Source organism: Rhinolophus sinicus, chromosome 1, assembly GCF_057876585.1.
Source record: "Rhinolophus sinicus isolate RSI-liver-muscle chromosome 1, RSI-T2T, whole genome shotgun sequence".
Classification (NCBI taxonomy): domain Eukaryota; kingdom Metazoa; phylum Chordata; class Mammalia; order Chiroptera; family Rhinolophidae; genus Rhinolophus; species Rhinolophus sinicus.
The window spans coordinates 100,789,387-100,802,618 of record NC_142501.1 but is presented as its reverse complement, the minus strand read 5'-3'; the positions used below and the strand labels follow the sequence as shown (position 1 = coordinate 100,802,618).

Genomic DNA, 13,232 nt, shown 5'->3' with positions numbered 1-13,232 from the left:
CTCCTGGATTTTAAACTTCCATTAATTTTAAGAGCAAACTTCTTAAGAGTCCACTGTGCCTAGACATGGCAGGAGATACGCTTCTCTGTGACTTCCTGAGCATGTCTGCTTTTTATAAATCTTACGCGTTGTTGGTTGTTAGCTCGGTGCCGAAAGCCTGCGTGGTGGGTAAAGGAGGCTGGGGTACTGGCTGGTGCGTCCATGGCGCTCCCTGCAACAGTGCCCCAGTGAGTGGGGCGCGTGAGTTGGCTTCCAGGTACTTCCCACGGTGACGAGTGTGGGCAGGGCACTGACGTGTCCGTGGGGAGCTGTGGGAAAGGCAGCACTCGTAGCCAGGTGCCCACCACATCTGTGCTGCCAAGTCATCGCGTGGACACGATCCCTGTAACAGGCACCACCTCTGACCTCTGTGGGCTTCCCAGCTCCTGCTTTTCCTCGGGCAGGACATGTCCTGTCAGTATTTGTTATATTAAAGTTGACTCACGCTTCATGTGGAGCGGGCAGAGGACAGGCCGAGGTCCTCGTGGGGTCTGCGTCATGTGACAAAGCGTCTGCCCACACGTACTGCTGTCACAGTGCCCAGCAGGGATGGGGGTGACGCCTTCTCACCGGGGCTGCTGCAGAGAAGTGGGGGCTGGGGTGAGGGGTCCTGGAGGGCAGGGGCTGAGAAACAGGCCCTGTCACCCACATGGGACAGAGCCACCTCCAGAGGCTCAGCCTGTCCCCTCAGCAGCGTCTCCAGGACTTCCAGGGCTCCTGTGTCTGCTCCACACTCTTCAGATGTGAAGAAACTGACGGGGTATCCGAAGCCCTCATGTACAAGGCAGCCACCGTTATGCATTTCCTGCAAAGGTTTGTGACTGGTGTCGCCCCTCAGCACCCCTGACCACATGGCCATCCCCTGTTCACCACGAGTCTGTCCTACGCCAGGAGAAGCACATGTGCTTGTCCCACCAGAACCCAGGATGGACCGTGCTCCCTGCAGAGCCTGTGAAATGTCTGGTGAACAAACGAACAAATGAACGAATGAAAGAAAACACCAATTGTTCACACGAGCTCAGAAAGAAATACATAGCATGCCCCTGAATGATGTCGTTTCAGTCAACCTGGTTTCATGATAAGAATTGCTTCCCGTCTGGGGCCACTGTGTGGGGCGTCTGTGTGGGTTTTCTGTGGGGACCCTGGGGTCCTCCCACGTCCCATAGACGTGCGCGTGAGGTGAACAGGTGTCTGCATTGTCCCTGTCTAGTGAGTGTGGGTGTGAGCGGCCCCGCGGAGGACGGGCGTCCCTTCCTGTCCAGGGTGGGTCCCATCTGCACCCTGAGCCCCCGATAAAGGCTCCGGCACCCTTGACCTTGTACTGGGAGGAGCAGGTGGGAAATGACGATCTTACTTACTTTTATTCGTCTCCTTAAATATATGGGCAGCTCTCCTTAAATGTATGTCGTGGGGACTTGTGTTCATGTCAGTTAGCCTGGGGGAAACTGGGCTTCCTTATGTTGTTTCGTTTAAAGCGAGTTTCTGGAACCGACCGAGGACGTTGACTGAGGTCTCACTGTATAAAAGTGACTCCTTGTGTTAAGAACAGGAATTTAGACATATCACCTGTCTTGTTGAGTTTAATTTGGAGCAAGTTCTGTGTGGGACAGCAAGGGTTTGCCATGCACAAAAAGGGACAACACTAGTGTAAGGTGTGATACCTAGTAATTTTGATTTGTTTCTTATAAGATGAAAGTAACAGAATTAGCTGTCATGTTCTGTTACTCAGATAACTATAAGCTGTCTTTTAAAAGAAGAAATAGTAAATTGTTTAGTTGCAAAGTGAGAGAACACAAAATACCAGGAAAAAACTCACTCCATTACTCGTAACTTAAATCACAGTTTTCAGGGTGTTTTCCTTTTCTTATTCATCCATCACCACCTCCGTCGTAACGGGATACGGGTGATGGAGGTGGCAGCCAGGATCTCGAGGTGGCTCGGCCCGGAGCTGCTGCTCTGTCTGGGGACCTCAGGACCGTCCCCTCGGGGGTGGGAGCAACGAGCCGCCTGACCTCAGCCCCTGTCCCACGGCTGCTCGCTGCGGCCCTGACTTTGCATGGAGCTTCTGAGCGGATCTGTGCTCGTGGCCTGAGGACATTGGGCGATGCTCTCTGCTGCCCAGGCCGGTGTTGGGGTCAAGGCCGGGGCTTCCTGGGCACTGTGTCTCGTCCACATGGTTAAACCAGTTCTTGGGTGAAGCAGCCGCTATGGGACTGCCGTTTCCTTGGGCTGGAACTCTCAGTGACTGGGAGGATAGGGACAGTCCCCAGAACAGGTTCTGACTGCAAGCCTGTGACGGGCTGCAGTTCCCGGGTGACGTGACTATGAAAACCGGAGCGGGAAGAGCAGACAGATTCTTCGTGGGGTAGAAAGTGTTAAAATGCAACCTGGTTTCCAAAGGTAGCCCCGTTTTCAGTTTGACTGCTGGGTAGGAACTGGAGAAATGGTCCTGAATTGCGCAGAAGTAGTCTTTTCTCTCTTACCCTGGTGTAAGCCATCCTTCCTACAGGCACTGGTGGGGACACTGGCCCTGAGTGAAGGCGGCAAGCAACCCTCCCGTGGGCCCTGCCAGCTGTGCCTGGTGGCCCATGATGCCACTTCCGTTTCTCCCTCACAGCAGTTTCATTTTGTTTTTAAAATTAGCATCTAGTGACATTGACTCTCTTTTTGGTGTCCAGGGCCGTGAATTTTATTGTGCTTATTTGCAAGCTGTTTATCTACTTTGTTGAAGTGTCTGTTCAAGTCTGTGCCCGTTTTTTAATCGGAAGGTTGTCCTTTGTCAGGTACGTGGTTTGAAAATACTTTTTCCCAGGCACCAGCTTAGTTTTTTAAGAGTGCCTTTTCATGGAACAGTTTTTAAATTTTTATCAAGTCCACTTTATTGTTATTTTTTTTAATGGTTCACGTTTTCAGTAATCATGTCTATGAATTCTTCGTCTAACCCAAACTCATGAGGATTTTATCCTGTGTTTTGTTTTCTTCTACAAGTTTTATGTTGAGGTTTTCTGGTTGTAGATTTTTTGCAAATAGGTGACCAGTTCCTATGTTGAGAAGACTGTCTTTTCTCTATTTCACACGTTGCGCACATTTGTGGCGTTGTTTCTGGGCCCCGTTCATCTCCACCTTCACCAGAGCCACACTGCTTTGACTGTTGTCACTTTGTGGTAAATCTTAAAAACAGGCAGGTGATTCCTCCCACCTTATTTTCAAATATCACATTTCTTTTGCTATTCTAGTTCCTTTGACTTTCCATTTAACTTTTAGAATTAGCTTGTCTATTGCTATAAAAAAAATCCTGCTAGCATTTTAATCGGAATTGTGTTAAATCTATAATTTCCAGAGACTTGACCTCTTTGTTATGTTGTTCTTGTTACACGTATGCACATGTCTCTTAATGTATATGGGTATTCTCTGATTTCTTCTGTCAGTGTTTTGTAGTTTTCAGGGGCCTAGACATGTTTGTGTGTTTTGTTAGATTTATGCCAAAATGTTTCGGTTTTTTTTTCTATGTACCTACTTTAAATGATGTCTTTTTAAAAAATTTTAGTCCCAAATATTCATTGCTGGAATATATTAATGTGATTTGTTTTGACTTTGTATGCTGTAACCTTGCTAGAGTCAGTTGTTAGAGCTAGCAGTTAATTTTGTGTTTCCCATGGGATTTTCTGTGTAGGGTTTTGGTTTGAATGATTTTTGTCTTTTTTTTTCTGTTTTAAATGTCCTTGATTTCTGCTCTTTATTATTCCCTTTCACTTGCTTTGGGTTTATTTTACTTTTCTTTCTCTATTTTTTAAAGTAGTAGCTTAGATTATGGACTTGAGACTTTTCTTTTCAGATCCAAAGCTTTACTGCATCATTTTTGTTCAGTCGAACACATTTTCTACTTTGTTTTGAGAGCTCATGGTAGTTTTATGTGGTTCATCCAAATGTCACTTCAGTGATCGAGATGACAATTCCTGCAGGTTTGTTTCCTGCGTTTGCTTCATATTCTGGCCTCAAAGAACAGCGGCCAAGCTTGTCAGGAAGATGGCTGCGTGCGCTGCCTGAGGAGGTGACAGCCACTGACGGGTGTGCCTGGAAGCACGAGGGCACCACCGCTGGTCCTGATCGTGTCGGGACCCTGGGAAGGGACAACGGATTCAGCCTCAAACTCACAAGCCTGTCACTACACGCACTCTCGCCAGCATTCTGAAAGCTTAAAAAGCTCTCTTGGGACTCTCGTGTTTGAATTCCTCAGGGCAGCTGGGGCCCCAGGGCCCTATACTGGTCTCCTCCACCAGCAGCAGCCATGGGGGCCCCAGCCAGGCCATTCCTGCTAAGCCCTCTGACAGCTGCAGCTCTGGACACTCCAAAGAAAAAGCCACCAGCGACGTATGATGAGTTTTTAACAAAAACAATGAAAAGTTGAAACATCCAGGACCGTACTGTCTAGAACAGGAGTGTCTAAACTTTTTTCAACGTTTTTTACCAAGGGCCATATGCAGTAAAATACACGAACAGCCGGGCCATTCACTTGAGGTGAAGTATGTATTGCCTCACCTTGTTTATTTAAGTAAACTAAATGTATTTTTGGAATTTGCTGTGGGCCAATTAACAATGGATTGCGGACTGCAGTTGGCCCATGGGCCGCAGTTTGGACACCCCTAGTCTAGAGCTATGACTGTGACGCGTGGCATATTGAAAATACGTGTTTTTCTTTCTGGTCGGGCCATTAAGTAAATGCTGAAAGGAACTTTCTGGTCATTGACATAAACAACCTGTAGTTCTGAGAATTGTTCCCCTTCGTACTGAGTTCAGGATAAGCCTCGGTGACTTTATAATCCTCGTGCCACTTTTATGTTTATCCTGTTTTCCTTCTTGAAAACATCCTATGGGACTTAAGTTTCTAACTTTCCCATTGGAAACATGACAAACTAAGGTGCGGTGACTTAAGCAGCACAGAAGGAAGCATGACTGTAGTGACGTCACGTCGTCACAAGCGGGCCAGGTGGGGATCTGCTGGGCAGCCTTCCCCAGGCCCTAGCAGCCCGCTTCACGCCTGTCAGTCCCGGGCTGGGTGCCTTGGGGGCGTGGGGGTGGGCTGCTGCTGGCGTGACAGTGAGGCTGACAGGATGCAGGAGAAGCAGACGATGATTCCCTCTAGATCTGCGACTCTTCTGGAGCCCTTCTTGGCCTTGCCTCCCTGGAGGGGCCATCGCAGAGTCCCCTCTGGCTTCTTACTGTGCACGGCTTGCTGGCGCACAAGCGAGGCTGCCCCACATGTCATCCTACGCAACTCAAGGACAGGAACTGCCCCTGGCGTCCCTTAGTGTCCGTCACACTTTTGAACTTATAATAAACAGGCCAGCATGAGTGCTTCCTGAGACACTTCGCTCTGTGTGTGTTATCTTTCTAGTTGCAGTAGAAGGTGATAGCTGTGTTACCAGTACTTTATCAAGAGAAAAGTGAGACCTGAGAAGTCAGCCACCTGTGTTTGGGGGAGGCAAGGTCCGGGTCTGCCTGCTCCCAGGCCCTAGGACAGGTGACTACTTGCCTGGACATCACAGGGCTGACAACTATGCCTCCTGCATTGGGGTGAGAGGCCTGTCAGCCTTAGAAAACCATTGGCGTATGAGGGAAGCGGCAGGAAGGTTCCTGCCGGCCACAAGACTCCAAACATGGCAATGGCTGCCTTGTTACATGCAGCACTTGTTCCAGCATTAAATAATGATCTCCTGACACCAGAATGGACCCCGTTTCCTTGGAACTGCCGTGACGTGGCCGTGGCTCGCATGTTACCATGGGGCACACTCTCTCCCTGAGACCACAGACAGACTCAGGCTGGTGGCTGCACAAACCATCCTGGCCTGTTTCCCAGAATGAGGCTGCGATGCAGTGTCACCTTCACCCCTGCTTCTGTTTTCCCTTCTTGTTTCTGAGCCTCACACTTCACTCTGAAATTCTGGCTACAGTTTAAGTAGGAAAAAGAATTCCTTTGAGGGAGGGAAAGAGGGGTGATCTCTGCCGTCTCTGTGTGTTTCCACCATCTACTCATTGCATTTTCATTTAAATCTATGACTGGTCTGTAACTGTCGTTTCTTTGTAACAGAACTCACAGCAACTCGATTCTACTGTCCAAATTTAAAGTTTTATGTAACTTCTTTGAAGGTAACACAAATCACACTTTTATCACATTTTTCATAAGTGGGAAGTGTTTCAGAAGATCACTTATTTTCCACTCCCTGAGGTTGCCAACCACTTTTGTGTTTTCTGTTATACGTTCTTATTTCTAAAATGAAAAGGGAGTGAATGAGCAACTGGAGCACTCAAGCTCTGTGAAATGTTATGTGGTGGGGACCCTGTGCTTCGCGTCTTGGAACCTTAGATCTTTCAAGGAGCAGAACTGTGGGGACGCAGCCACGGAGGTGGGCGGCGCATCTCATCATGGTCACCTTCTAGCTGCCGGGTTGAGCGAAGGCTCGTTAACCTGCTGTGCACATGGGGTAGTCCTGGGAGGGGGCGGTGACAGGGGTTAAATAAGACTTTGCTTAGAGATGGGACTGCAGCAGTGGGCTTGCTTGTTGCCTTCCTGCCTTGAATTTACAAAGTTTTACCTGGGGGACTGTGCTTGCGACAGACCCAAGGTGAGCAGGAGAGAGCAGGTATAGCCAGTCGCTCCTTCAGCTGGAAGTGACACAAGCGGAGGAGAGGCACCATGTTGCCATGGTGATACCATGGCCCTGACTTCAGGTCAGCCCACGACAGCCCAGGAAGTGTTCCGGCTGTGTGTATCTGCCATCATTTACCTGTCACTTATCTACAGCTGTCATCTGTCAATGATCAATTCCATCAATCAGTCATCCATATTATTTGCTTATCATCTACTGTAGCTTATCTGTCTTTATTATTGTATTAGCACGAGAACCTCATGGGTACCTCAGAATAAAGAACACACCGTTTGCTTTTGTTGGCTCCTGTGAGATTTGTGTGGGGGACTGCTGTCCACCAGGTCTGATGTGGTTCCAGAGATAAAAACACCCGACTGTCTCCATGGGAAAGATGGTCTGGCCAAGGCATTCTTAGGCCTGATGCGCAGGGCTCCTGAGCAAACCTGGTCACTTGTCACAGGACCCGTCTGGGTAGTGAACAAGTCGAGCTGTTGTCTTACACACGTGGAGAGCAGAAGCATTACTGACTGTCACCTCTACGCTTTCCCTCATGGTCACTAAGGAGTGAACAGTCACCCGTGTTTGCTCTGATTACGAATGCAGCTCTGTCCAGTCATTTACTGACTGAAGTCACTCTGTGACACTCGTGCCTACTGCTTGCCTCTGTGACTTAGACCCATCAACATGCAGTCCTTCTTGCGAAACAGCAGGGCCGGGACTCGGCTTGGAGGACACTGACCCATGAAGTTGTCACGACCTAGTTTTGAGGATAAGCCACGTGTACGTAGGCAGCAAGCGGGGCCTCACGGGGAGGCCACCACCAGGAGCCCAGACACTCGGTGTCGCTGAGCTGGGCTGTGTCTGGGGAGAATAGCAGGCAGTGTGTGTGAGGTGGTCCCGAGATGAGGCGGGTGGAATGGGCCCGGCGGTATGGGCCGGAGTGGTTCTGGGTGTGCTTTCAACGGGGAAGCTCTGCACAGGGACAGGCTTTGTTTTCTTTTTAGATCTGGGGCGCTGAGTGAAAAGCCTAAGTGCTATTTGTGCCTCACTGTCTTACCTATAAAATCGGTAGCAAGGATTAGGAGTGATTGTTCAGGACGCGTAGCACAGGGCCCTCAGGGGGCCTTGGTTGTGTGGGGAAAGTGCTTATTTCCCCTTACACCCAGGTTTTAGCAGTTGGAGTTTCCCAGAGGCAGACTTCAGAGCTCAAAGTCCCTGTGAGTTGGGTGACACTGAGATGTAAGGGGCCTCCCTCACCCTCATGATACTTCGTGTTCGTCTGAGAGAGTTTAAAACTCAAGCTGAGTTTGGGGTGTGAACAGGCTGAAATGGGTCTGGTTTGCCAGGGTTGAGAGTTGGTGGTGAAACTGTGTAAACCCTGTGAGGGAAGCAGCATGGAGCGCTCGGGGGGACTGGCGGGGGGCGGGTACAGGTAAACAGGTGTGTCCCCAGTGCGCAGGGAGCCTCTGGGCCCACGTGTGTGCTGATGACGCCCCACCACGTGCCTCGCTCACATGCTCCTGTTCCAGGCCCTCGGCTCTGGGGACAGACCGGCTTTGAATCTGCAGAAGCGTGAGCATGACCCAGAGTGGCTGAAGTGGGAGTACAGTTACCATGGGAACTGGCTGCCGCAGTGGTTTTGTCGTTTCCAAGGGCTGATGGGGAGGCACACCCCAGGAGGCACAGCCGGGTGTGGGGGGGCTGCGGGGGGGGGTGGGGTGACGGGCAGATGTGCCCCTCTTTGTTGCGAAGAGACAGGATGAGTGGTCGTATGGAGAGAAGTTGGGGGTAAGGTGTGAGAGTCACCTCCCAGCCAGCGTCCCCATGTGTTTGCTCCCTTGTCCTGCGCAGTCACAGGGTTGTTCCAGAGCGTGCACTCACACGTGGGTGCTCGGGGCGCACAGCCGGCCTGGGGAGCTGTGTGCTTCACGTTGGCCGTTTGGCATCAGAAGTGCTCGCCAGCCGCCAGCAGGATGCACTCTGCATTTCTATGGCTTCCAGCGCTGTGTTTCAGAGCGAGTTGTGCATTTCGTGGGGTGGGCAGGACTCTGCAGTGAGTGTGAGTCCGTGTCAGGCTGCAGACGCCGGGCGCGCTTCATGGGCTGAGCACGCTGAGCGTACACCCTGGGCAAAGCACGTTTGCCAGTCAGTGTGTCACTTACAACGTTTCATTTGTTTGCTGTATTTTTATTCAAACTTAAGTATTTGGCTATTTTGGGAATGATGTTTGGTCAGAATATTAGGAAAAAAACAGCAGGTTCTAAGAACTTCAGGGGTAAAATCGGTATATTATGTGCATTAGCGCTCGTAATTGGGAGGGGCTGTTGTGTGTCAGAGATGATTTTGTCCTGGGACTCGGCACTGAGGACGATCGTCAGCGGGGGTAGCAGGGGTTCTGTCTTCTGCCCGTGTGTGTGAACCTCTGGCTTTAACACTTGACTTGTGTTTTATCGATAAGCACCTTTCTCACGTTTTGGGTTTCTATGTGTCCCGTTAAAATTAGCTTTGCTTTATTTAGTGTTTAATTTGGTCTAAGTCACTAGCAGTTTAAAGTCCTTGGACCGACATGCCTGGTTAGGAAAACCTCGCTAATGGCAAAAGGTGCCAATCAGTAATGGTTTGGGCAGCTGTCACCAGTGTGGGTGCCCGTGTGACCCCTGGTTAATTGAGTTTTTAAGAGCCATGCACATGGGGTCTCTGCTCCAGCAGGTGTGAACAAGCTTGTGAGAGCCGAATTCTGGGCCCTATCAGAGCTGAAACGTCTGAGGTGGGCTGGGGACAAACATGTACTTAGCAAAGTGTTTTCATGCAACGTAAACGATGATGTATGTTTGTGTAGGCAGGAGAGGAGGTCACGATGAACAATGCAAAGTGCTTTCTTTCTACGTTGTAACCGTATGTCTTCTCAGACTCCATGAGTGATCAGCTCTGCCTGTGGGGACGCTTCTGACGCCTCCTTTCCTTGTCTTACAGGTGACATCACACAGAAAGGATATGAAAAGAAGAGGTCGAAATTGATTGGAGCCTACCTGCCCCAGCCTCCAAGTATGTCAACCTTGCTGCCAGCATGAATTATCTGATTTCAAGTATTACCTGCAACATGCAATAGAACATTTTATCACAAGTCCTTCATTGGTCCCTGGTCCAATGAAGACCCTGCTCCTGATTTGGCACTGGCCACACGTACTCCTCTGAATATACCAGGCACATAGGATTTTCTATAAGTGCGCCTGATAGATTTAATAGGTATTATACTATAGAGGGCAATAATGGCGTTGATTACATCAAAATACTATAATAAATATGACAGCATTTATGATTTAAACATGACTTTTGGTATAGTGAGTTAAAATTATTGCTGTTATTGCTTATGGTTTAAATTAATCCAAGGTTTTTGTTGGTGTCATTCAGGGTTAGGGCAAATCTAGAAAATGATACAATATCCTGCCTTGGTTATGAAATTGTAAAGCTTGGTTGTACTTTGAAATGTGACTGTAAAACGCATTGGATTCTCCCCCAAAGCAGAGTCTGTTTCCCTCCAACGTTTTCACGTGTCCAGGTTTGTGGTCTTTTTGCACTGGAGCCAGGTTCCATGCATTTCCAGAAGCAGAGAACGATGCCAGGCTGGAGTTCTCACAGCTCAGCTCAGTTTGAGGGTTGCCTTGAATATTGCTAGGCTTTGGGGGTGGCTTACGATGAACACAGGCGATGCTATACTTGAGGAGGAAGCATAGCAACGTAAGTGTTGAAGGTGCTGCCTGAACACTGTTTTCACTGCTGAAACAATTTCTAAAGCTGCTCAGATGCTTCTGCTAGAGAAGGTTTAAGTCTGCAGATGCACAGAGCACACAGACCCCCAGTTCTGCCCTCCTGCTTGCCAGGCTGTGACTTGTCTAACAGTGCTCTGCTAGCTGGCAGGGAGCACTTCCAGAGGCTCACATCCCAGGAAACTTGATTTGTGTTGTTGCATATCTGCTGTGTTTATCATTTTGTTTTGACATTGTGTGTGTGCTTTGTTTTTCCTTGATTCTTAAGAGAGTTAATCTAAAGACAGACCGGTAGTATAAGCTAACTTCCTGTTGTCTGGCTTACAAAAGGAAGAAGCTCTGTTGTAATTGGGTGAATTAAAAATAAATCAGTGTTTTGGTGGGCTGGCACCCACGTGTGAAAGGCTTTAGGAGCAAGTGGGCAGAAGGTTGGGCGCTGGTCTCCCCGTTTCCTCTCATCCTCTGGCAGGACTGCGTGGTGAGCGTGGTCCTCACGGCCCTTCACTGTGAATCCCTTTTGGCAGGCGGCCCCTCCATGCCTTGGAGGAAGGCTGGCGGGCTGACCGGAGGCTCTTGACAGTGTTGGATTTCCACCTCTGCCTTTCCAAACAAGAGTGAAACAGAAGCAGTGCCCAGAACAAGGCTGGGCCTTGGTGCCAAAGTGGGCTTGACCATGTTGGCTGGGTGCTCAGGGCGGCCCCGTGTCGTGTGGTCCCTTTGGTGTCCTTTGTGCTGTTCTGCATGGGGTCAGCAGCCCTGCTCAGCGCTGTAACAAATTTAAAAAAAACTAAAGTTTGAATTAATTAGTTTTTTTTCAACTTGTTACAGCAGCGAATGGAGCTGCCGTGGCCCGGTGTAGACTGCCGCACAGTGAAGGCGCCCCGAGGAGACCGCCACACTGCAGCCACATCGCGGTGTGTGACATCCGAGAAGCCACCGGCAGGGAGCGTGTGGCCAGCACCGTGGGAAACCGGCCTCTGTTTTACTTTCGTTTCGGTGAGCGCACTTTCCTGAGAAAGACTCCGCAGCAGGGACCCGTTGGAAATGGCCAGCCATCCTTCCAGACAGGACTGCAGGGCTTAGCTCTGGAGGCCCTCAGGGTCCTGTGTCAGAGCCCCGCTCTCCCAATGAGCCGTCACAGAGCTGCCTCAGACCCCGGAACCACCCCCGTCTCGCTGGCTCAGGGCCAGTTCTGAGTGTTTTCTGTTAATATTAGAATAGAATACATCATTTTTACAATTCTGTTTTCACAGTTGGGGCACCGTATCCAAAACTCTAGAGAAAGAAGAATGCATGACAAGTCCTAAAATTCTCTCTGAAATGGTTGGTCTTCCACTGACCTTTGTGTTGTAACCACAGAGTGCGATGAAGTTGGAACGAGCAGGTCCTGACCTCAGAAGTGGGCGGGGGGCTGAGAGCTGCGCCCATTGAAGGCCTGTCCCCAGAGGGCAGTGATGGTTTGAGAGAAAAACAAACCAGTTACTCGCAAAGGTATTCTCAGAGGCAGGGACCCTCTTCAGAGGTCACAATTATGTGAGTGGATAATGCTTTGAATAGGAGAAGCCCCCAAAGGTGAGTTTAGTGCACTTTAGTAGAATAAGAAAATAAGCATTTGTAAGTTTTAGGCTTATCTTCAGGGTTTTACCTCAAATGAAGGGCACTGTTTCTTGGTTTGTTTGTTTTTATTTTTTAATAAATTTGAATAGGATATATTGGAGAACAGTGTGTTTCTCCAGGGCCCATCAGCTCCAAGTCGTTGTCCTTCAGTCTAGTTGTGGAGGGTGCAGCTCAGCTCCAAGTCCAGTCGCCGTTTTCAATCTTAGCTGCCGGGGGAGGGGGGGGCACAGCTCACCATCCCTTGTAGGAATTGAACTGGCAACCTTGTTGTTGAGAGCTCGCACTCTAACCAACTGAGCCAGCCAGCTGCCCTCCGGCAGCTCAGCGGCAGCTCGTTGTCTTCAATTCAGTTGTGGAGGGCACAGCTCACTGTCCTATGTGGGAATCCAGCCGCCCCCTGAAGGGCACTGTTTTGAGTGTCATCCACAAATTATAGGCAAGCTACAATGTTACAGCTGGGCCCCAGGATTTCAGAAGAGGTTCCCAGCCTGGCTGCCCTGTGTGGCTTCTGTTGGTCCCCTAGGTCACGTGCTGACGGGTACAATGAGTGTCCTTGCAGGAAGAACGGAGGGTTGGTGAGTGGGTGACAGAGTTGGGCGTTAGCTGTGAGGCCCTTTTCACAGTTAAAGCCCCACGCACCTGGTGAAATGAGGACGAGGGACTTGCTTGGGGGCGCTGCTCTGTCGCCTCCATGAGCCATCCCTTCCTGCTGGGAAGGCAGTGCAGTGAGTTGCACACTGTTACTGCTAACCTGTATTTCTGAGGCATTGCAGCGAGACCGGCTTCTCTTACGAAACCTGGTCTCTGTGAAGCAGTGAGGCGAACATTTGCTTTTAGACCGAGAATTCCTTCTTGACCAGCTCGGGCTCAGAAGTAATTCTTTTGGTAGAGGGTGTTTGTGCAAAACACCTTTGTTCTTTTTCAGCCGCTCTTATCCTGCCTCACACTTTCTTATCAGGGATTTGTGTTTTGAGGGAACTTTTTGTTTTTACGTTATTTTTATTTATCAGAAAGTTCTAAGACTTCTCCAGAAAGCATTCTAGAAATATTTCTCAGGTGTTGTTTGGGACACACTGTTGTGAGTTAGAGCAGCTTGGTGCGATCAGCAGAAACCAATGGCTTGAGTCACAGGTCCCCGAGAAGATGCTTGGGGCACGTTTCC

At 49.6% G+C, this 13,232-nt stretch overlaps 1 protein-coding gene across 6 annotated transcripts in view; it reads left to right on the top strand.

Annotated features, from left to right (window-relative positions):
- DIP2C (DIP2 acetate--CoA ligase C (putative)) overlaps window positions 1–13,232 on the top strand; it is a 343,900-nt gene that overhangs the window by 160,995 nt on the left and 169,673 nt on the right. For 5 of the 6 annotated variants that reach the window (XM_088802036.1, XM_088802041.1, XM_088802040.1 and 2 more), the window contains exons 2-3: window positions 9,660–9,731; window positions 11,282–11,449. In XM_088802036.1, coding sequence (XP_088658162.1) covers window positions 9,660–9,731; window positions 11,282–11,449 — 240 coding nt within the window. The remainder of the gene's footprint in view (window positions 1–9,659; window positions 9,732–11,281; window positions 11,450–13,232) is intronic. The other variant, XM_088802038.1, reaches the window with a different exon arrangement.